This window comes from Rhinocladiella mackenziei (assembly GCF_000835555.1).
Source record: "Rhinocladiella mackenziei CBS 650.93 unplaced genomic scaffold supercont1.2, whole genome shotgun sequence".
NCBI classification, from domain to species: domain Eukaryota; kingdom Fungi; phylum Ascomycota; class Eurotiomycetes; order Chaetothyriales; family Herpotrichiellaceae; genus Rhinocladiella; species Rhinocladiella mackenziei.
Genome location: NW_013550603.1, coordinates 4,301,105 through 4,323,820, shown reverse-complemented (window position 1 = coordinate 4,323,820; position 22,716 = coordinate 4,301,105). Strand labels below are relative to the sequence as shown.

At 50.6% G+C, this 22,716-nt stretch overlaps 8 protein-coding genes across 8 annotated transcripts; 3 read left to right on the top strand and 5 right to left on the bottom strand.

The window, feature by feature from the left end:
* Positions 1 to 3,262: 3,262 nt before the first annotated feature.
* On the bottom strand, positions 3,263 to 4,897 carry Z518_03331 (uncharacterized protein; the record flags this gene model as incomplete). The annotated part of the gene is made up of 3 exons (XM_013420356.1): positions 3,263 to 3,687; positions 3,735 to 4,148; positions 4,204 to 4,897. 3 exons carry the CDS (start codon positions 4,895 to 4,897, stop codon positions 3,263 to 3,265), a joined length of 1,533 nt encoding a protein of 510 aa, XP_013275810.1.
* A 374-nt stretch (positions 4,898 to 5,271) lies between these two features.
* Positions 5,272 to 7,264, top strand: Z518_03330 (uncharacterized protein; the record flags this gene model as incomplete). Its single annotated transcript, XM_013420355.1, has 2 exons — positions 5,272 to 6,195; positions 6,221 to 7,264. 2 exons carry the CDS (start codon positions 5,272 to 5,274, stop codon positions 7,262 to 7,264), a joined length of 1,968 nt encoding a protein of 655 aa, XP_013275809.1.
* Positions 7,265 to 7,569: 305 nt separating this feature from the next.
* On the bottom strand, positions 7,570 to 8,787 carry Z518_03329 (uncharacterized protein; the record flags this gene model as incomplete). The annotated part of the gene is made up of 3 exons (XM_013420354.1): positions 7,570 to 7,724; positions 7,791 to 8,498; positions 8,559 to 8,787. 3 exons carry the CDS (start codon positions 8,785 to 8,787, stop codon positions 7,570 to 7,572), a joined length of 1,092 nt encoding a protein of 363 aa, XP_013275808.1.
* Positions 8,788 to 9,101: 314 nt separating this feature from the next.
* Positions 9,102 to 11,342, bottom strand: Z518_03328 (uncharacterized protein; the record flags this gene model as incomplete). Its single annotated transcript, XM_013420353.1, has 11 exons — positions 9,102 to 9,345; positions 9,384 to 9,473; positions 9,524 to 9,735; positions 10,033 to 10,107; positions 10,167 to 10,316; positions 10,377 to 10,470; positions 10,526 to 10,550; positions 10,604 to 10,685; positions 10,762 to 10,824; positions 10,846 to 11,018; positions 11,075 to 11,342. 11 exons carry the CDS (start codon positions 11,340 to 11,342, stop codon positions 9,102 to 9,104), a joined length of 1,476 nt encoding a protein of 491 aa, XP_013275807.1.
* A 1,681-nt stretch (positions 11,343 to 13,023) lies between these two features.
* Z518_03327 (uncharacterized protein) lies at positions 13,024 to 15,588 on the bottom strand (the record flags this gene model as incomplete). Its single annotated transcript, XM_013420352.1, has 4 exons — positions 13,024 to 14,203; positions 14,260 to 14,975; positions 15,033 to 15,528; positions 15,554 to 15,588. 4 exons carry the CDS (start codon positions 15,586 to 15,588, stop codon positions 13,024 to 13,026), a joined length of 2,427 nt encoding a protein of 808 aa, XP_013275806.1.
* A 2,587-nt stretch (positions 15,589 to 18,175) lies between these two features.
* Z518_03326 (uncharacterized protein) lies at positions 18,176 to 18,982 on the top strand (the record flags this gene model as incomplete). Its single annotated transcript, XM_013420351.1, has 1 exon — positions 18,176 to 18,982. One exon carries the CDS (start codon positions 18,176 to 18,178, stop codon positions 18,980 to 18,982), a length of 807 nt encoding a protein of 268 aa, XP_013275805.1.
* Positions 18,983 to 19,062: 80 nt separating this feature from the next.
* On the bottom strand, positions 19,063 to 19,542 carry Z518_03325 (uncharacterized protein; the record flags this gene model as incomplete). The annotated part of the gene is made up of 1 exon (XM_013420350.1): positions 19,063 to 19,542. One exon carries the CDS (start codon positions 19,540 to 19,542, stop codon positions 19,063 to 19,065), a length of 480 nt encoding a protein of 159 aa, XP_013275804.1.
* A 1,478-nt stretch (positions 19,543 to 21,020) lies between these two features.
* On the top strand, positions 21,021 to 22,636 carry Z518_03324 (uncharacterized protein; the record flags this gene model as incomplete). The annotated part of the gene is made up of 4 exons (XM_013420349.1): positions 21,021 to 21,400; positions 21,463 to 22,181; positions 22,254 to 22,358; positions 22,422 to 22,636. The coding sequence occupies 4 exons, from the start codon at positions 21,021 to 21,023 to the stop codon at positions 22,634 to 22,636; spliced, it is 1,419 nt and encodes a 472-aa protein (XP_013275803.1).
* Positions 22,637 to 22,716: the final 80 nt, after the last annotated feature.

Below are 22,716 nucleotides of genomic sequence, written 5' to 3'. Positions count from 1 at the left end.
AAGTCTCTGCCAAGAGTCTCTTTCCCGAGGCACTCCCACTCTGGTTGTGTCAATGCTGAGCCTGGACCTCAAAGGAGCATTTGACAGCGTCTCACACGAAAGGCTACTAGCGATCCTGAGGAGGAAGGGGCTCCTAGAGTGGACCGTCGCCCTCGTGGCCAGCTTCCTGCGCGGTCGACGCACGCGAATCGCATACCCCCGGCACGAGAGTGACTGGATTGAAGTGGAGGCAGGGATTCCCCAGATATATCTATCTAACGAGCGTACGTCACCGTTGCTGCCTGTTGATGGTGATACAGTTTATTGAGCGAGTGTTGCAATATATCCTAGTCTGTTGTAAATGATTGGCTAGCATTTGTTCAATGCTATTGTCTAACAGTTTGACACGAGGAGTCGGGAGGCCAACCCTCGAGGGGAGGGGAGCACGTGATCACGGGGTCACGGAAAGTAGTTAAAGAGGTTGGGTGGTTCAGACTGGATCCGATGGGCGACGAGGAAAGGGGGCGTGTGAGCACGTGATTCAGGAAAAAGGTTAATCCGTGAAAAGGGGGATTTCATCGGGATCCAATCCGTGAACCATGTCGACGTCGAGGCTCGTCGTTCACGCTCGGTTAGAGGGGGTGTCGAGTGTGATTAGTAGAGTTATTTTAGGTGGTCCATAGACTGGATCCGATGGGCTCCGGTTGGGGGGGCAAGGAGCACATGGTCCATGGATCTTCTCGATATCAGGATGTCGACCCCTATCGAGTAGGATGCCCCCCGGCCACATGGTCCACGGATTGGATCCGACGGCGGTGGTCTTTCATCAGATCCAATCCATGGATCATCTCGATATCGAGGCTCGTTCGTTAACGCCCCGTTACGAGCCATTTCGAGTGTGATCAGTAAGAGCTCGTCTTAGGTGGCCCACAGATTGGATCCGATGCAATACCACGACCCATCGGATCCAATCCATGGACCACGTCGACATCGGGGATATCGATATCTATCGAATAGGGTGCTCCCGGAGGGTTAAGCACGTGATCCCGGAATTAGTTACGTGATAACGCCAAGCCATATAATTACGTGATTGGCCGGCTCATCGTTCTTGGCGTCGCCGCACAACGACAGACCTTAAAAAATCAAGTTTAACGTAAATCACTACCGAATGGGTGGCACCCCCGAGTGGGTCGCGTCCCCCAAATCATGAACCTGTATACTTCTATCTCTTCATTACTCCACCACCATGAGTTCTTCTTGTGCTCGACAAGAAGGAAGGGTTCTATTAGCCATTAAGGCGCTCGATGACAGCTTAGTTAGATCGGTTAAAGAGGCAGCACGCGTGTATGACGTCCCATGCGAAACCCTCCGCCGCCGTCGCAAATGGGACTCGTTCACGGATCGAAACGCGTCCGAATTGCCTGAAACTCACTGATCAAGAGGAGGACGTGTTAGCCGAATGGATACTGGATATCGACTCAAGTGGATACGCGCCCCGAGTCGGAGACGTACGAAGAAAAGCCAATTTGCTGCAAGGAGGTGGAGAATCTCATGAGATTCGGGCAGGCTCATCTTGACAAGAGCGAGTTTGTGGAATTGTTTGTCCGCGCACGACAACGTGCACTCACCGAAAGCAATATACAAGCAGGGTTCAAGGCCACGGGCCTTATACTATTCAATCCGAGCGCCGTGCTCGACATAATTGTGGCTCCGGTGCGCACCCCTACTCCCCCTCCCCCGCCGTCAAGTCAGGACCCTGAGCAGGGCTAGGTGCCCGAGACGCCTCAAAATATTTCGCAAATTCATGCCCAGAATAAGACTATACAAAAGAGTTTTAAGCGGAAGGCGATCCACACCCCCTAGTCCGACCAATGTCGCAACGATTCAAATGGCCAAAGTGGCAGAGCATTCGATGTACGCTCTTAGGCTGGCACATGAGCGTATAGCTGAGCTCGAGGCGCATTTGGAGACTGTCACAAAACGGCGGAAGATCAAGAGAACATACATCAAAACTACAGGCTTGCTCGCAGCTGAGAATGTCGAGGTAGAGCAGGTTGAAGGGAACAATGATAGCGTGGTAATCGCCAAAACCGTCACGTGGCGGCGCTGCAGGCTGTGTAATGAGCTCGGATACAAACTCTCGCACATGCTCGAGACAACAAAGATGAAGATTGTTCTACATAATAGTCTATATAGCTTTATTCTTGCTGGTTGTTCGATGATCAAAATGGAGGGGTGGTGGGAAGCGACCCACTCGGGGGTGCGACCCACTCGATAGTGATTTACGTTATATTTTATAATGCCAAAAACTGCTTCAAAATCGACACCAAATCGTGGTTGACCTATCAAGGACGTAACCGAGTGGTAAAACACTCGGGGCCTTACTAGTGTTCGATCATACGTAAGGTAAGAGGGTTGTCCGGCCTAGCTCCATTGAGTTTCTAGGTGCCCTAGATGGGTAATGTAAGCTCCAGCCAGGTGATTGTTGATGATGTCGTCTTGTTCATGCCGTTGGGAGGTCACTGATTTAAGCTCTTCTTCAGTTGAACTTGTATGGCTGAAGCTTTCACTGGCCGCGCCGCCCTATCTATAAGTTCGTTAGAGATGGACTATAGGAAGGGTGTCAGGGTGGGGACGTACGAGGGAACGAGAGTGGAGATCCGACAATGATATTACTGTCCAATGCACTATAAAGTACAAGACGAGAGACAAAGAACACGAAAGCAGTGCGATGCTATCCCAGATACTTATGGGCAGCGGTGCAGTCATACCGCAAGGCTATCACGCAGGCACACAAGGCTATCGACAGGCACACGAGGCTATTCGACAGCCACAGTGGGCCTGCCAAGACCGTTCGAGGGGCTTCCAGGTTGTTTGACTGTCGACGACTTGTTTGCCTGCCTGACTGAGAAGTCCGTTGGCCTGACTGTTGGCCACGCAGCATTGAATATGGTCAGTCGGGTGCTGGAAACAACAGGGCCAAGGGTCGCTAAACCGAGGGCGCCGAACTGGTCGACGAAATTACGGACGCGTTTCGCCGTGAGGCTGAATGGGCGGCGGCACTGGCTCTGGAATGGGCACATTGTTGATTTCCAAGATCCGTGAAGGTAACATTGCGCGCTGTTTCTGTGAATTCCCTGACCGCATGGCGGCTGGAGGAGATCTGCATGAGGAAGGGAACAGGATATCGGAATGCAGTTCATTACTGTTGGCAGGTACTAGTATATCAATGTGCCATACAATATCAAATTCACATTTTTCAAGACTAGCAACTTCACCTAAATTAAGTAGGAAAAAGACGAACTTTAACGCCATTCCTCGAACAAAGCGTTAGCGCTAACGACTCCTCCCAGGGCCCGGGATCTGCACTCTCCATGGCCGCAAATTCCTGCACCATCCGGACGAGGACGTAAGCTACCTCAGTTAATGCGTAGCGCTGCCCAATACAGATCCGTGGTCCGCCATTGAAAGGCAGATACCCCCAGTGTGGCCGCAGCTTGCCATCCTCCCAGCGCTCCGGGTGGAACTCGTTAGCATCTGCGCCATAAATGTCTGTTCGGCGATGCATTGCATAGATATTATAACTGACGATAGTGCCTTTTGGCACAAACACAGGGGAGAGGCCGTTTTTCCCACCGCCTAAGGGTAGGACAGTATCGCGGGTGGCTTCACGTTCGTTGCGTGGGACGACAGGGTGAAGGCGGAGAGCTGGAGACATTAGCTAGGAGATAGTTGAAGGTTTGGAGGGTCCGTACACTCATTCACACAACACTGGACGTATTTAAGACCACGAAGCTCGTTATATGTCGGCGGCTGACCCTGGAGAACAGCAACTTCGGCGCGGAGCTTATGCCATATCGCGCGATTCTTAGCGAGCACGAAGAACATGTTGCTCAGTAAACTAGCGGTTGTGTCGCGCCCGGCCAGGAGCACATTCATAAGCTCGTCCAGAATGCGCTGTTTATCAGATGTCCGCGAGGCAAGCTCGTGGGAAAAGATATGTTTCTGGTGCTTTGCGTCTGTATCTGGTTGGGCGTCATCTATGCCTTTGGTATTCTTGCTCAGTTCCACAGCCTGGACAGCCTCCTCGACGAACTGCTGTGCAAAGTCCCGACAGATCCGATTACACTCGTCGGCCCTCCGATCACGGTAGACCATATTGAGGGGACCTATCTCACTCGTCAGCCTTGTCATTACAAGGAAATATAATCGACATCCACGGACCTAGCGTGCCCCGTGTGAGGACTGCCTTTTGCGCATAATGAAAAGCCTCTGCGAAGCCGAGATCTTCTTGACTTTTCTTTAATGTGGCAACAGACTGCCCGAACAGAAAGGCCGTCGCAGAATCAATGGTATATCTGAAAAACAACTCCTGCAGGTCGACAACAGTCGTCCCATCCCTAGGCAGGAATGCAAACAAATCCCCAATTAACTCCTCCAACTCCCTCACATCCGCTACCTGGTCTCGCGTAAAGCTCGGTCTGATAAGCGCGCGGGACTCAGCCCAGTGCTCGCCGTCTGTACTGAAGATACCTTCTCCCAATAATGGTTTAAAGGGCGCAAGGCGATAGTGGATGCCATAGTCATGGAACCTGAGCGAGAGAACGGTTTTGATATTTTCCGGCTCAATTGTCAGGATTACACTGCGCTGTAGCTCCTTAAGCGTGAATGTATTGCCGTACGTGCGGAACAGGGTACAGCCTTGTTCAAGGATTTTATGCTGCTTGAGGGCCCGCAGAGTACAAGGAATGCGATCGAGGCCGAGGAAGGGGTCTCTGGTGAACGATCGCGCGACCGGTTGACAACCATGGCAGCTGGCGCACTGACGGCGGATGAAGAAGCGATGAAGGCGCAGGATTGCGATGACCAGCGCAGAGAGCAGGAGAATTACAAGCTTTGGAGACAGGTCCATGCCCATAGCTATCTAAGCAGTTTAGGCAGCGAAGATGCATCTCAGAAACGCGATGTCGAAGCTGGTGGCGCATGAGACATTCTTGGGTGGGCAGCTACTAGGAAGCTGCTGGAACGGGTTAGGGTATGTCAGCCACAGGCACATCTACTGGCTGACATTGCATAATGCACGGTCAGACACAAATCCATGTGTTAATTCATGGACATCTAGTCAAGCAGGCCTCTACGGCCCCAAGTACAAGGCTGAAAGACACAACAAGGCGCTACACATCGCTTGAAATATGAGAGCACAGACTATGGCCGGTAGGACACGGCCCTGTATTCCGCTCTCCTGGCACAGTGCTAGACACATCTCCCAGTGCCGCTCGCCGGCGTATCATCATGGCTCCTTACTTCAACGGAATTCGAGATTACACTTGCGAGGACTTCCTGATCAACGTCCCGGACAACCAGGCGGGCCTTGATAAAGCCGCTCCATATACACTATCAAAGGTTCGCTGCCAGTGGAAGTTTTCCGACCAGCCGCAAAAAGGCGATGCAGCCTGCTACTTCCGCAGCCTCGATCTGATACTGAGCGTCCTGTCCATCTCGACCCAAAACGGGGCACAAGAACATCTTCCTGTAGCAAATGGCACCGTCCTCGAGACCATCGTTGGCCGCATTCATACAGATTATGGTAAAGAAAGTGCGATGAAAGTAGTCCTCGCTACGGCCGATGGATATCCCTGCCGGAGCGATATCCTGGACGTGCGGATGCGGCACTCCACGTTCGTCGACACCGTCATCTCCTTCGGCAGCTGGGATAGGCGTCTCCTGGCGTTCTCCAGATGCGACAAGTTCTCTTTGCTCCCACTGCTGTCTTCTTCACCAGGCGTGATCGTTGCGAAGCATACTCCGACAACCAGTCTCACAAGCTGGGCGCTACTCCGCAGAGATCTCGAGATGCGCCTATCGTTCAACTGGACTCTCCCTAGGAAGCCACCCGCTTACAAGGTGGCCCTTGTTGCCGCCCGGCATAGATACGAGGGGGGATCATACCACGCGCAAGGATTTTTCGAGGCCGCCCAAGGCCTGGGGTTTGCCATTACGGTGATCGACAAACCCGGCCATTGGCTTGAGGGCGACACATATGCACACCTGCGCGACGACTTTGTGCCGCTCGATCTATCCACAGACGCCGACCTACCGCACCGCATCGCCGACGCCATCAGGAACAAAGCCCTGGATGGTCTTGTCACATTCACCGACCAATACGTCGTGGCCGTAGGCCAGGCAGCAGAAATGCTCGGCCTGCCCAGCGAGCCCGTGCGCGCGCTGCAACAAGGAGCAGATGCGCCGCGTCATCAACGACCCCAACATCCAGACCCTAGCCCTGCAGAGCTCAGACCAGCTCGACGACCCAGCCACATCCAGGGCCCTCGCAGACCTGCACTACCCGCTCATCGTCAAGCCCATCTCCGGCTGCTCCTCCGAAGGCGTCAAGAAAGTCACCGATGAGACTGACATGCGCGAAGCAGTTCGCATGGCCTACGCCGAGGGGCTCGCTGGGGCGGGAGTCATCGTCGAGACCTTCGTCGAAGGCCCCGAGCTTGACTGCAACTTCGTGCTCTGTGACGGCGATGTCTGGTTCCTGGAATTGACGGACGATCTGCCTTCTACGGGCGACGCAACCAACGCGACACTGGCGGATAACTTTGCGGAAACCGCCATGGTCTCACCCAGTGGACTTCCTGCCGCGGAGCTCAAAGTTCTTCGCGACTCGTTGCATAGTAATCTGCGCAAACTAGGCCTCTGGTGGGGTATGTTCCATGTCGAGGCGCGTGTTCGCAATTCCTCGATGGGCTATGCCGACGTCCGCGGCGATGGATTATTAGACCTAGTCCCAGTACAGCGTACAGGAACCCACCGGGAGCCAGACGCGATGGTGATCGAGATCAACGCGCGCACACCAGGCGGCGGGGACACGTTCCGAACAATGTACGCGTACGGGGTCGACTTCTACGCGTTGCATATGCTACGGGCCGTCGAGGATCGCGAACGCTTCAATGCCCTATCAAAGCCGTTTACGTATCCTGATAGTGCGGGCGGCGGTGGCGGGGCGCAGTATTGGGTCGCCGAATGTATGGTTCCGGCGCATCGCGAGAATGTCCGCATGCCAGAGGGCTTCTTGGATCGGCTGTATGACCGTGTGCCGGGGGTGGTGCCGTACGTGACTAAGGCGGAGGTGCAGGTGACGCCAGGCACCGTTGTGTCGACGAGGGGTGGTGTTGGGCTTATTGCTTACTTCTTGTTGTATTCGAGGACGAGCAGGAGACACCTCCTAGAGATGTGTCATAGTATGACTGAAGCGGCTGCGGACATCCTGGATGGATAGGCTTATGACTACTCTGCATGAAAGTACAGGTGGTATTTAGTTAAAGCTTTAGGGATCGCGTTGTAGCCGGGCGCTACGTGCATGGATGATATAAGGGGCAAGCAAACATGAGTGGGTGGAAAGTTGGCGAGTGCATTGAACTTTTCTTGTAATTAGCACATGGACTGACAGAGGACAATGTCCTGTAGCAATGCGTATGTTCGTTGTGGTATTCTCTTCAATGGAAACAATATTGTCCGATCCAACGTCGACGGTGAAGAGCGTGTCTCCCTTTCTCTCCATTATGCCTCGTCCTCGATCTTGATCTATGCAGCAAGTGCAAGTTCCTCAGCTTTGGACTTGCTGCTTGGATCGAAATACGGTCTCTCACCAATGCCCACAACGCGATTACCAAATCGCTCGCCTAGTCCTTCATAGTCAAAAGTGGCGCAATGGAAGACGCTGCGATTGTCCCAGATAGCTACACATTTGCCCAGGATCAGCAGTGAAGTCTAAACGAAGCCAAGTTATTTTCATGCTCACTTACCAATATCATTAGGATTCTTCCATTTAAAGCGAACCTGCAAATCATGATTCGCAAGAATAGTTTCATGCAGCTTCTTGAGCAGGTCATCACTCTCTTCCGGTTCCAGTTCATTAATGAGCTTGGGGAACGATCCAATGGCATAGATGCTCTTCCAGCCGGTGACCGGATTAGTTCTCACGACAGGATGGACGACGGACAAATGCCCGCCCACGTTCTCGGGCGACCCTCTGGGACCCTCGTAAAGTATGGTTTTACCGGCCTCGGCCGCCTGGATAAAACCGTCCCCGATGAAGGTAGCTGTCAATCCTTCGAAGAATTTCTGATACGGTTTGCTGAAGCGGTCGTAGATGTCGTACCCCGACGCCCACAGCGTATCGCCTCCAGTCGTCGGCAACTGAGTTAGACGCAGACTCGTGTAGTCGGCCGGGCATGTCTCGAACTGGATGTCGCTGTGCCATTTGGCTGAGTCGTATCGACGCTTGTTCTTCGCCTCGGGACCGAAGAGCTTTTTCCGCTGCAACGAGGAAATAGTGCTGACCTCGTTGTCCCCGACGCCAAATTCGCTCGTGTCGTTCAACACCGGGTGGATGTGAAGCGTCGATGTCGGAGGCTTGCCGCTCAATTCGCCTAGACGCTGGATGAACGTTTTTTGAAGCTCGTTGGTCAGGTTGTCCTGCTTGCGGAAGAAAACGACGCCTCGTTGGCTAACTAACCCAGAAATCTCAGCATCCTGGCTTCAGAAGAGAACACAAGTGCGCTTGGGCTCACTGGTGATGGCAAGATCGAGGAGCAGTTCATCTGCGTTGGGAGCGTCCAGGAAATCACTGACTATATTGGCAGTAGGATACTCTCTTCCAATCGCTGGAGTAACCTCACCAAACGCGAATGTAGAATCCAGAGCACCAGTTTTCGTCAACGGGCCTTTGTTCCTGCTCTTCGTGGTGAATCCATCTGGTGCGGGGTTCGATTCAATCGGCAATGTTGCACTCGGCGCCATATTGATATTGAATTCGGCGTTCTCTTTTAGCTTAATTTGTAACGAACATCTATGCTTTCTAGGTATTGCAGAAAAAACTTGAAGTTGAGGAAAATAAAAATTTCCCCCAATCTGGCACCGTATCGAATAGAATCCCGGTCAGTACTCCGAGGCCACTACTAATCTCCTTCCCATCAAGGGGAATTGATATCACAGATCACGTATATGTTATACTAGATCACGCAATCAGCTGCGAGGTTCATAGGGCAACCCCGCTTTGTATAAAACAGAGGACTCCACCCGCTGCTTCTTCCCCTCACCCTGCGTCTCAACTTTTACTGTGCCGGAAGGTAAACGATATCGTTATTTGTTGCTGTATCAGTGGAGTTTCTTGCAACGAGAATCTGATTTGAAGGAGACACCATGATTTTAGGATGGCTGTTTTGACTCTTCCTTCGGACGTTCTGTTCGCACCATCTCCCCACCTTTAGCTCTTCTTTCTTGTGCTGCGCGTCCGCGTGTATCTGAACATCGGTGACGTACTTCTTGAATTTGCGGGGATTGGCCTTCTTTTCAAACCTGTCAAACATGGCGGCGTCAGCGAACATCCTGGACACGAGCACCGAATTTCACCAGGTGTGCGGCGTGCCACCTCAGGAAGCGTAAACCAGGCAACAATAACCGCGATCGCACCAGTGCAAGCGAAGCTGTATTCGAATATTGACATTAGCTTGTGTCTCATCAGAAAGGCACTCACAAGAAGCCCGTTTTAACATCCCATTTTGTGAGAGAGCCATTAATCATCAATGGCGTACAGAAGCTGAACATTTTGGCGATGAGATTGGACAAGGCCAGGGCCCAACCTACAGTTTGTGCGCGCGGACGCTGTTGGGGAACTTCGGCAGCGTAGGCATAGCCGATAGCGGAGACGCCAGTGATGGAGAACGTGGCTAGACAGGCGAAGAAAACCTGATGCGTCGTATTAGCCACGGACTTTGGGGGATGTTCATCAAGCTAGACTTGCCAGGAGCGAACTCGTAGCCTTGTCGGTGTAGTCAAAGCACCCAATAATGCCTAAGCACAGGACGGACAGAACGGTGACTCCATAGGGGTACACCGTAAGCGGCCGACGACCAAATTGATCCGTGAGCGTGGATGTGACGAAGAGAGGATGACAGTGACGAGGAATGGATCTTTGTTGCCAGCATATTGGACTTGCGCGGTGAGTCGGCACAGAAAACGGAACAGAAGACAGTAGATACTTACAGAAATAGGTCGAGTAGGTATTGAAAACGCTCGCCCAACAAATTGCTGCGTGATCTTGGTAGCGGTCATGACATCCTGTGATTCGACGCCAGTTCGTGCGAGCACTGTAAGTGGTAGTTTGAAGGAAGACCGACGATTGTTTCCTGAACATTGTAGCCTTCGATGTGGCCGTTGTACTTCAGGAGCACTTTCGCCACCTTATCCAGCTTTTCCTTACCCGCAAGCCACCAAGGCGTTTCTGGGATCAGGAGGAAGATGATGATCATCGCTCCAATCATCGCCCACTAAAGAGGCCCGGTCAGTCTCTCTAGCCGCTTGTCCACACTCTAAGGGCTTCAGCTCACCCGAGTATAGATTGGAGTCCGGAAGTCGTATGGGTCAATGGCATTGAGCCTGTTGAGGGATATAGCCCCACAGAGCTGACCAATGACGAACCAGCTAGGACAATTATTGCCTTTCTTCCAGTGAGAAGAAGAGAAGCAGGTGGACTCACAAGCTGTATGCGTTGATGAGGAGGCCTCTCAACTGAGTACGGGAAATCTCAGACAGATAAACGGGCATAGTGGCTTACAGCATGGCCACACAGCCCCAGAGAAAAGCTTAGCGACCAGCCAATGATCCCAGCGAGTAGCGATTGATTCGACAAAGATGCTCTGATCAAAGCACAGACGTGTTAGTCCGAACATATAACGTGCAAAGCAAAGGTTAGTGTAAGACCTAAGTACTCACTACTACGAAGAAGACACAAAAGGCGACTTTACGACCGAATGCTTCGGTAGCGTATTGGAGGAACTGGACAAAACGTTAGAATACCCTAGCTGTAAAACCTTTGCAAAGGAGACTTGCGATTTGACCAATGGTTTGGCCAGCAGATTGTATGCCACCCCATGCAGAGACGTATTTGCCCTTGATGATCGTTGTGCCAGGGGCCGCGAACTGCCTAATGAAACCCTTGTTGGACACGATACCGCTGTTGAGGGTAATTTCTATAGATTATTCAGTATGCCGTCCAGGGCAGCTGAACTGGTCAGGGGCCACTCACGATAACCATCCAGCGAGGCGCTGAATGCCGCACACATAGCGACTAGTGACACCAGCTTGTACCGCTTGACGCTTTGCCAGACAGTGAGATCGTCAGCTTTGGAGCGCATCTGAGGGGGGCCGCTCTTGGACTCGGTAGTGTCATAATGTTCGACGTCTACGAATTCTCCCTTTTTATCATCAGCTTTGAGATCGGTCATTGCGATGTCGTGCGAGTCATGGTGTCTACCGGTGGATTCGCCATGGTGATGGTAACTCGGAACGTTCATAGCTTTTGCCGTACTGCAGACGTGGAGCAGCCTTGTTGAGGGAGAAACAGGCTCATCGTGGTGATGAGTTGATGACCTTTGGCATTGGTTGATAACCGCCAACTAGCATCCAGTGTCCGTGTGAGAGCCCTGTGGAGACCCCAGTACGTCTCACTCAGGAAACTTACTTGGATAGACGCTTCACCAAGGCTTGCATGGTTGTTCGACCGAGAGCACACTTGGAAAATTGGGCTCGCTCATAATTGTCCCGTAGTAAGAAAGTATAAGAAAGCCCAAGCTGAATCTTTGATGAATTTCAGTAGGGAGACAGTCGACCTGGCTAGCAGATAAGTTTGCCGCTAGTAAAAAGGTCTTCATGCCACGCGCGAAGGTCACATGATATTCTACACCTGTGAGATTTCTTCGGCGTAACCACGTCCGGAGTTGATAGCTCGGGCTACTCAATCACTTCGATCGACCAGATCACGATAAAGGCACTGAGTTGATACGCGATCCATGAGCTATCCCAGAACACTATCGGGCATCACTCTGCCGAATTTCCCCAGGCCACATGGTTGTGGATCATATCTGGCGCATGGAATCTAGGCCGGCAACGTTTGTACAGATGTTTCAGACACTTCCCAAATAAGTTCAACGTCCACGAATGGATAAGGATCCACTAGAAGGGACAGCTATGGAAGCATCTATCGTCTCCCACCTCGGAGTATATATCAGTCAGCAACTTCTTGATATTATAGCCACATTAGCACGGATGCTATTTTGACACCGTGACATAGGGCGACGAAACAAGAGGTTGATCTATCTCTGTTGTTGTATCTTCATGATCTTGCTCCAATGCTCCTGTATTTCTTATGACTGTACCTTGAAGTCTTAGAGGATGAATCCCGTCCACTCAGATTTGTCCTTGATTTCTTTCTAAAACCCAAAGTGTGCCAACATTGTGATGTGTGGCGACGCCAAGGCTTGTAAAGACCTTCGGAAGCGTTGTACGCTTTGTACACGCTTCAAAAGTATATAGTCTGACGGTCCCTTCGAGATAGGACAAGTCCTCTGCAAAAAGAGCTCATAGGTCACGTGCCTGATTGGCGGACGATTATTACAAAGTTATCGATCCCTTTGCTAGAAGATACCTACACTTCATTGGATGAACAGCTCCATAGAGTTATTCCATATATATCAAGCTGAAAGTCACAGTGGAGGCCCCATGGAACGTGAATTCTTTTAGAGAGTCTTCGAAGCAAGAAGCTGGCTTTGCAAAAACACTGTAAGCTTTCGCACGGAGCAGCGCGGGATTATTCGAATAAAGCTTGACTCTTCACCAGCAATTGCCCCGGACCACCGGTCTTTTCCCTCTTCGGGTGCTCATTGTAGGTATCGCACGTTATCATGACAGTTGGACGACCTAAGCTTGGTCCGTCTTCGCTGCTCTTCAGCCCGTCGAATTTGAAATCTCGCGGTGCAGAGGCGCGTTGTCGGGCTAATTACTGGTGCCAGTGGAAATGCGATCCACGGCGATCGAAGCGGCCGGAACATACCTTGGGATATCTCCCACTAGGGGTGTTCTCTCATTCAATGATTCGGGAGAGAGGCTAACAATTTTCAAAATTAGTACCGCTTGAAAGTAGAACTCCTGTGCGGCATACTTTCCGTTTGATACAGCGCTGAAACACACGTATCCTCGTTAAGCACTGGAAGGGTCGTAGACTAATGTAAGGCTGTCCACCATGCCATGCTCTTCCTCCTTGCCTCCCGGTAGCTTGCTGATTACTTCGGTAGTCTTCTCTAGCCGCAACTCCACGTGTTTCTTGCCACCGTCCACACTGCTCCACGAGACTGTTGCGAGGTTGTCCCTACCCAATGCTACTTTTGCCTCCACTGCCTCACTTAGTCTGAGGCGCGGCTTGAAGAACACCTTAGCCGATCCGGGGGCAATGGGACGTATCCCTGCCAACTCAGTGCAGTATTCATACACCGGCACGCTTCCCCATGCATGGCAGTCCGAACGCTGTCGCACATCGTCTTCCTCCCAAGTCGAGAGATTGTTCGCCAGCATCTTCCGCCATGGATCCCACACATGCACCCAGAAAGACTCATACACCTCGTCGCCTGCAATGGCGAAGGCCCGAAGCGCATAGAACTTCATCATGTAGGAGCATTTGGAGAAGGAGGGATCGGCAAATGATTCTTTCAAGAGGCGAGCTGAATCCTCGAGCGGAGCAGCGCCCGATAGGACTGCGAAAACCTGGCAATGCTGAGAGTAGGCCCCGTCGTCCACGATATCGGCGGTCGAATCCGTGAAGAAACGCCCATCAAAGCAATGCTTTCGAATCGCTTCCAGCAAGGAAGCTGCTCGCGATTCATACTCACCGGCATAACCAGGTCGACCGACCTCTCGCACGAGTTGAGCCGCCTCTTTCAGGACATATGCGTAGAGCAAGCTGAAGTAGGTGTGACGGTTCGATTTCCTGCCCGAAATGGGCACTCCCTTGTCCGGATGCTCATCTGTAGCGCCCCACGTCGTCACCCAATCGACATATTGCCACACGTCCTCTGGCAGACCGCTGACGAGGCCCAAGCTATCGACGTGCGAATCGAAGAAGTCCAATACACCGTCGATGCGAGGCAGAAAGGAACGGGCGTACGACGTGTCGCCAAAGAAGAGGTGGTGGTCACATACTTGAAGAATCCAGTAGAGAGAGAAACCAGCGATGATCTGATTGACATGCGACGGGAACCGGGATTGCGTGAGACCCTCAAATGTGACTGAGGCGGCCAAGTTCGTGATGGTCTGTCGCATAAGCCTGTCATCGCCAGAGAGAAGGTAGTGGAACAACCCGACCTGACGACTGTCGCCGGAGTACCTGTAAATAAGATCAACGTTTTGGTCTCAAAAAAAAAGAATTTGGAGTGGACTTACTGAAGTTGTTCATAAAAGGGACAGTCGGAGTATCCATCGAACATGCAATTTCGCATGGTCCTAATGGAAACGTCCCATATCTTCTCACTGTGCGCGTCCCCAGGGTTCTTCCAGCTGGCCTTGACTGCAAGTGGGTAGTTCACCTGCGTGGCTTTAAACGACATCAGCTCGACCGGTGTGGGACCCACCGTGATTTCGAGGCGCAGGAGGCGGAAAGTACGGAACCAAAATGGTTCATAGGTAATGGTGTGCATTTCTGGCAGGTCCAAGGTCACCTCATCAAAGGGACCGATAATATGACTGTTCTTTTTGTCCAAGCGGTCTGCTTTCGTACGAAAGAAGGGGTAAGAGCGAGGCTCCAGTTCATAACCTTCGGAGTATGTCACCTTGAGTTTGATTTGAGACGGTTTAGCTGCCTTAAAAGTCCATTGGAGGAAAGCCGTTGAGTGGACTTCTGCCTGCAGTTCGAAAGTATGCGAGGAGTCGCCGGGAAGAGTTAAAGATCTCGTTCCGGATAGAAAGTTAGTCCAGTCATCTATGGAGATAACGCTTTGGCAGGCTCGGACAATGTTCACGGCAACATGGCTCTCCACCGGCATCGGAATGGAGCGAGGGCACAAACGCCAGGGAGCAAGGTCTCCATTCAGAGTCTTGATGTTGTATAGCTTGGGTGTCACAACCGGACTTGGAGGGTAAGGAGATATGCGCTCGCTGATCTGTGACAAGACTGTCATTCATCCCATCTCAAGACTTTGGAGGTAGCGGGAACTTACATGGAGGAACACATCATCGACCAGTCCCGTGGGGAACAAAATACTCTCGTCTACTTGGGCCTGCCAGCCTTTACCGGAGCTGAGATCTACGGCTTCCATGCCCACCTCAACGCTGCCAAAGACAGTCAAGCCAGGAAATGATGTCCTCTCAAACGGCATCGCTGTCCGCGAAGATGCAAAGTATCGGACCACCACAAACCTGACCTCATTGCTGCCCTGGCTGAGGTATGGCGCAATATCGAGGGTGTCATAATACCACATCAACGGGCTGCTCCTGGTTGGTCCCACAGCGACTCGCACGCCATTGACGTAAAGTTTATATCGTGTGTCTGCGGAGAAATGTAAAAGAGCTCGAGTAGGAAGAAAGTCGAGGCTGAACTGGCGGATGAATTTGACGATCCGTCCGGCCGTGTTATAAGCAGAGGAGTCAACCCAGCCGGGGACCCAGATCCAGTTGGCCTGGAGATTGTTGATTACCTGGCCAAGCTTGTCAGCGCTTGAAAGTGTAAGAGAGGACGTACCCGCGGCGTACTGTTTGCTCCTCAGCGGACACCATTGTTCTTGTACTCAAATCGACGTAATTTGCATTCTCCGAAGCACTTTACACAAGGGAGGATACTTTTCGTGACCTATAAATCCACGATCGTCGTTGAGTCGTCGTCAAAAATGGAAGCGTGGGGCGATGAGCTGGCTGTCGGCTATCAAAATTCGGGCTATTTGCTACCGAGCTCCAAGGGGGTACTCAGCATACCGCGTCCTCCGAATCTTGATCCACCAAGGGGTCAAAAAATTATTGTGGGTTTTAATGTCAGATTTGATTTAGGACCTCTTTCTGCAGTACTTGCATCTACCACCTCTTCATTTCGCCTGCCCAAGAGGTCGAGCTTCTCCCTTTATATGTACGATGTTCATTCTAGTACAAAACCACTCACTGCATAACACTCTCCCATGCATTTGAAATGGTCATTGGGAAGTGGTCGCAAGACATAGAGATCCTTGCGCCCAAAGAAAAGACCGACGATATCTTCAACAACGGTGGTGGCCTGAACTCGGCCAAAAAGCTTTCGCCCAGCTTTTTTGGATCATCAAGTCCTTGGAGACAATTCTTTGGGGAAATTGGGGGCTCGAATCGCTCTGAAATGGGGAAACTGAAATGTTTGACTCTCGCTAGAGACAGATGGTATCTAGAGATTCATGTTGTTCCTAAGCTGAGCCCAGGCCGGAGTGTCTGTAGGATCCAGTATGGGTTGCTTCGTGGGTCACATACGTCAATGTCCCTAAATTGCCAGGAGAGAATATGCAATAATATAACTGTTGTAGCTGCAAGAGTATTGGCCGATGTGTTAAGATGGCAGATCAGCCCAATCATCATCATCTCCCATAGATAATCTCCCAACACCCATGAGAGCGGCGCCCCCGAACTGAAGAGAGTGTAGATTGCCCGAGGTCTGACCTGTAGCTGTCCCGTACCATAACTGCTTCGGAGTTTTTAGCGGCATAAAACTCGAAGAGGCCGTGCAAAGAGGAGCTGGCTTGCTCCAGACGGGCACCCTCGTAGGCAGGTTTTGTAACTTGGTAGGATTTGGCAATCAGCCATGTCAACAAGGCTGAGATCTAGCCAACAGTTTGGAAGTACATCGGACAAAATCTTGCCATAAAAAGACATATTTGAAAGGGATCAGAGTTGGTAGAGATCAAACAGTGCTGGGAGACTAGACTGGCTCCGAGCTACCTGACAAGTAAACTTGATCATCAATTCTTCGAGGTTTAGTCCACACAGCCTGTCGTTTGATGGGCATATGCGAACGGTCACTGCTTCAAGTTGGGCAACTGTGCAGCTCAAGTTGGTCAGACAACAAACCGATTAGCAAAGCAAGGAGATCCCTGTTCCAACACGGGCACATTATAATTTGAACAATACTGCTCAGCGAGACTTTCATCTTTCTAGAATGTTAGCGCTCCTGAAGTATGATACGCAGAGACCGGTCATTTGGTTCCTCATCGAAGAAGTGTATTTGTGAATTACATGGTGCATCTTCTAGGTAGAGTCTTCCTAAGAAGCTGAATCCACGTTTAAGAGAAGATCAGAGCAACATTCTAGCAATCCAGACCCAAGGACCCATCATAAATATGGCCTTGATCAAGGATTCGGACAACATTGCTAGCCATATTGGCCTCCAGAGAGTGCCTATTTTTACCAAAGCGTTGGAAGTGTCGCATTGTCTGTCTTTCGTAGATCCAGAAGATCGCTCAACTAACTACACACAAGTCCAAGGTAAAGGAATATTGGGAGTGCTTAACGAATCCCTAATTCTTCCCAGTCATTAGCTGAATGACATGAGATCCGCCACATCGAACCTCTGCTCGCTGAACATATCCATCCATGTCTATCCAACCAAAAATTTCGCCTTCGAAAAGAATGCAGACAGTTATCTTCATCTTTCCACCCACAATAAAGTGTGCACAAACTCTGATCTTTCCCAAGCCACCTTCTTTGACAGGGCAGCTGAATACGCCTTTCCCAGACCTCGTCTTGTACCGGAAATACGACTCTATGACAACAAAGATCTTATTCTGATTCATAGTGATGATCATACAGTAGGAGCGGTGATTTCGTCTGCCGCCTGAAACAGCAGCAAATAGTGTTCTTTGACCCTTTCTTTGCCGTGCATAAAATCCCCGTTCAAGGATCAGGAATACTCAGAGTGACGCCGTCGCAATAGAAGGAGTACCGTTTCTCGAAGCCCTTCGTATTGAATATCTAGATACGCTCCAAACTTCTTTCCGTGATAGTAGGACATCCTTTTTTTGAACTGAGGCTAGTAAATGATTTGGATTCAATCTCGACTGGTCAAAGAAATTAAGGGCATCCATTAGAAAGATATCGAAGAATGCGTGAGCTTCACTTCTCGCTCGAGGGTTGCAAAACAAGCGTCGATCCTTACCGAACCTCAGATGCATACAATAAAATAGACCGACGACGACTGGGAGAGCTTGTCATATTCTCCGAATTGCTAGTGTTGCCCCGTCTGTCGGGAACGGTCCCTTTTCGGCTCCACTCTGAGGCATACGAAACCTGTAGCACTGTCTTTGCTCATTGGAGTGTTATAGGTCGGACAAATTTATACATTCCAAAATACAACATGGATTACAAAGGAAAGATTGTTGTTGTGACTGGAGCGGCTCGTGGCCTCGGTAGGGCTTGTTCAGTGGAATATGGCAAAGAAGGCGCGATACTTGTTCTGGTCGATATTGCTGCCGACAGGCTCGCTGCGACCGTAAAGGACATGAAGAGTCAAGGATTCGCCGCCCACTCGTATCAATGTGATGTGAGTAACAGCGATGACGTTGAATGCTTTGGAAAGTTGGTACTCCGAGATGTTGGAATTCCAGACATTATTCACAACAACGCAATGCGCAGCCGGACAGGAGGAATTGTGAACCTCGATATAAGCAACGTCGAGCATGATATAGGAGTCAATGTCCTGGGCTACCTGCGAATTGTGCAAGTCTTTTTGTCAGCCATGATCCGCCGTGGGAGCGGTTGGATTGTCAACACAGCTTCGCCATTGGGGCTCATTCCTCCTCGGGGTGCAGCGGACAATCTTCTTTCGTACTGCTTGTGTAAAGCAGCCAACATCTCAATGAGCCAGAGTATGGCAGTGTCCTTGAAGCAGTATGGGATTGGTGTCACCGTCCTCTATCCTGACATGACATTGACCGAGGCCGCGGACGAACTGAGAGGGACTGCCCCACCCGAGTTTGCAAAGACATTTACGGCGAATTTCTACCAGTACGGCAAAAGCGCGGAGAGTGTTGCGAGACAAATGATTGCGGCTATCAAGCAGCAGAAGTTCTGCGTCAGTGCAGCTAAAAGATTTGAGAGTCTCCTCATCGAATGGGCAGAGCATGGAATGGATCCAAATGTTCAGTACTCGCAGGACATATAGGGATACAAAAAGATTGCGACTATCTTTTTTTCAATTTGCACGTCCTTAGATCTATTTTCATCAAAACTTACGCGGGGACTCTAGTCCAATATAAGCTCTGGTCTGGCCGCCCTGGATTGGCTGTCTTTGATTGTCTCTTCCAGAGTCATCCTTTTCCCAATGAATTCTCCATGCAGTTGGTTTGTTGTTATCGTTTTCATCAAGCCTCCTTCCATTTTGTAGAATGCCCAGACGGTGACTCGGATAATATCTCCTGGAGTACAAGTAAACCCGGACGGTCCTATCGTTTCTGTCTTTGCCTGAAAGCTAGTTTCCATGATGAAGAATATCCGATCTTCTTCAATCATTAGTTCGATTGGGACAATGGTCTCGGTGAATTTGTCCAGCAGAGGGCCATAGTGAGATTTGATCCCTTCAGACCCGCGATAGGTGGGAAGATTGTCACCCCGTGGAAGATCCAAAACAACGTCCTTGGCGTAGTAAGAGTGCTGTACATCCCAGTCTTTCGCGTTGAAGGCCTTGATATAGCCGAGGAAATGCTCTGTGGTGTATTTGGTCATGTTATTGGAAGTAGAAAATTGTAGAGGTACCTATATGTATATGACGACCGTAAGATGACTGAGGTTCGAAACGAGCCTCTATCCGAAGGCAGAACTCAAGAGGAGGAATAAAATGACCAAATAGCCGCTGTGGGAGCACTCTACAGTGCCCAAAAAACGTTGACATTATGGGGATGTAACGAGCTTTGGGGTCTTCATTCTCGGCTCCACCTCCACCTCCACCTCCACCTCCACCTCCACCCTCAACCCCCCAATCTCGCCCCTCCTCGATCTCCCAGCCTGATCCAAACGCCCGCAGCCACCGCCTACTAACGAATAAAAATGGGCCTTGTCGCGCGTCTCATGGAAGGCCACTAAGGTGGTCCCATCGACCAACAATTGATGTTCACCCCGCACGGAGAGAAAATTTGCATCTTGGACATTGCCCTGCGTCTATTCTCTGCTCAGTGCCAGTGCAATCTAGTACTCTCTTGGCGGAAGATACTGTCGAACTGGGGAACAACTGGAAATGTATTGAATGCTCTGTCTACCTCCCAACCGGCCCTGCCAGGTTGCTGGTATATATACACGTTGGTTTGACCCCTTTCCTTCTCCTATTTCTACCCCTAAATCCGGCATAGGGGTGATAACCCCTTTTCAATAAAAAGGCACTTGCTACTATTCAGCCGTTCAATGAGACCTTGTTCGACAGATACCTTGGCCGAGGAGACGTTCAACGCAATCTCAGTCAGACCTAGCGCTATTAGGTGCAGCTGCTGCCATCGAGACTCCATTCTGCAAGTTGATCGAGCTGATTCATTCACTGGATTCAATCCTTTAAACAAAAACTCTCTTCTCTCCGTCAAATGGTAGAATTTTGCTGTGGCGTTAGGAGGGTGAATATATTCTCTGACCTTCCATTATTACTCGATCAAGTGGCCCACACTTGTACCATCCCTGTCTCCATGTCGGCACTTGTTTCACAAACTCTGCATGGCCAGAATTATCTTTGGAAAAAAGGTTTATTCAAGCAGGAGAAGTGTTTCATTTGGGTGAATCAGTGACCTAGGGGCTCGGCCATACTGGCCATACAGAAAGCCAAAGAGAGCGCGTCGGGGATGCAGATTCGGCTCCACCCACAGTATGGCGTGTTGATATAGCTCCGGACTTGACGTGACTATCGTCGATACTATTACTCCGTCTGCCTGCTTGAATAGCCAGACATTCATCCCCCGGGAGACATTTGCTTGAACATGTCTGTAGTCAATTCTCCAGATGGGAATGAAATTCAGAGGGTCCATACACTTGGATCTGTTCAGCTTCGTCATCATGCCACGAACGAGATGATCTTGGTTCCTACTCCGTCGTCAGATCCAAATGACCCATTGAACTGGCAAACATTCCCATGAAGAATTCGCAACGGTTTAGCATCTAACAGAAGATATAGGTCCAAAGGATTTAGATGGCATATTGCCGCAATTACCTGCGCGTCCATCTTCATGGCCCAGTTTCTTGCCGCAGGCCCGTCTGTCGATATGGTCAACCTCGTCGCCTCTTTGTTCGGAACGCCCCCAACGGATCCGGGCTACCCGGATAACTTAACCAAGGCATCGTACATGTTTACGGGCTTGTCATTTGTCCAGGGCATGTCCAATCTCTTCTATATGCCTCTCATCATCAAATACGGACGTAGACCTGTCTACATACTATCGTTTCTCGTGTACGGCGGCTGTGCTCTTTGGGCCGGGCTAGCAACTAGCTACGCTAGCGAACTTAGTGCAAGGCTTATGCTTGGTCTTGCTGGTGGTTCTGCAGAGTGTCTGGCTCCCTTGACCATCGCAGATACCTTTTTCCTCCACGAGCGTGGCTTGGTGATGGCGTAAGTACTTCTTCTTTCGTATGCCGGGTTAAAGATCCATTGTGGCTGACTTAAACGTCTAGTCTATATTCTGCTTCCTTGTCCTCAGGCATCGCTGGAGGTATCATCATCTCGGGTCTCATTACTATGAAGAAGAGTTGGCGAGTCATCTACTACGTGGCAACGGCCTTCATCTGGGCTTTAGTCATTGCCATTTTCCTTACAATGCCAGAGACATCCTACAGGAGGTTCCAGAAAAACGATCAGTTGTCGGTAAAACCCTCTGGAGTATCCGGGTCGAAAGAAGCGTCCAGTCATGTTGAAATCTCAGACTCCACAGTCCCTCCGAAGAAGACCTACTTCCAGAGACTCGCAATCTTCAGTGGGACATATACTTCTGAATCTCTTTGGAAATTGTTTTGGAGGCCAGTTCCTCTTCTATTTCTTCCACCAGTCTTCTGGGCAACACTTGCCATGTCTGTTGTTGTCGGCGCTTTTGTGGCGATCAGCAGCAACTTTGCTTCCTCGTTCGCCCTCAACTACGGCTGGGTCTCATGGCAATCCGGTCTTTCATTCGTTGCGGTGCTCCTTGGCTCACTTGTGGGAATTATGGGAGGCGGATGGCTATCGGATGCCTGCGCAGATTGGTTAACCAAGCGAAACAAGGGCGTCAGAGAACCCGAGATGAGACTTCCTACCCTCACACTATCGATGATCCTGGGACCACTCGGTTTAGTATTATATGGTGTCGGTATTCAGAACCGTTCTCACTGGATAGTTCCTGTCCTGGGCCTGGGCATTTGTAAGTCATATCCAGTTTTTATGTGTGCCTCCAAAAGCCCCCTTTAGCTGACGATATGACATCGAATGGCAGTTGCATTTGCCCTAACTCAATCTACCAATATTTTGGTTGTCTACGTTATTGACGCTTATCGACCCGTCGCCGGCGAAGCCGTTGTCGCACAGCTGAGTTTCAAGGGTAAGTGGTCATCAAAACCTTTCCCAGAGTGCCGACGCAAAAGGGGCTAATGGATTAATACAGCCGCCTTTGGCTTCCTCCTGTCCTTCTATGTTAATCCATGGGTCGAAAAATCTGGTATGCTCAACACTTTTGGAGCTTTGGCTGGAATCAATGCTGCATTCTTTGTGATGTGGATACCAACATACTACTTGGGGAAGAAGATTCGCCATGCGAGTCTCAAGTGGAGGATCATGCGTGGTGTGAACTGGAATGATGACCGTGAGGTTGGTGAATAGAGCAGATTACCGTACAGAATTGTTTCGGGAATAAAATAAAGACGACGCGAAAACCAGTGGTGACTTGGAAATGCGTCTGT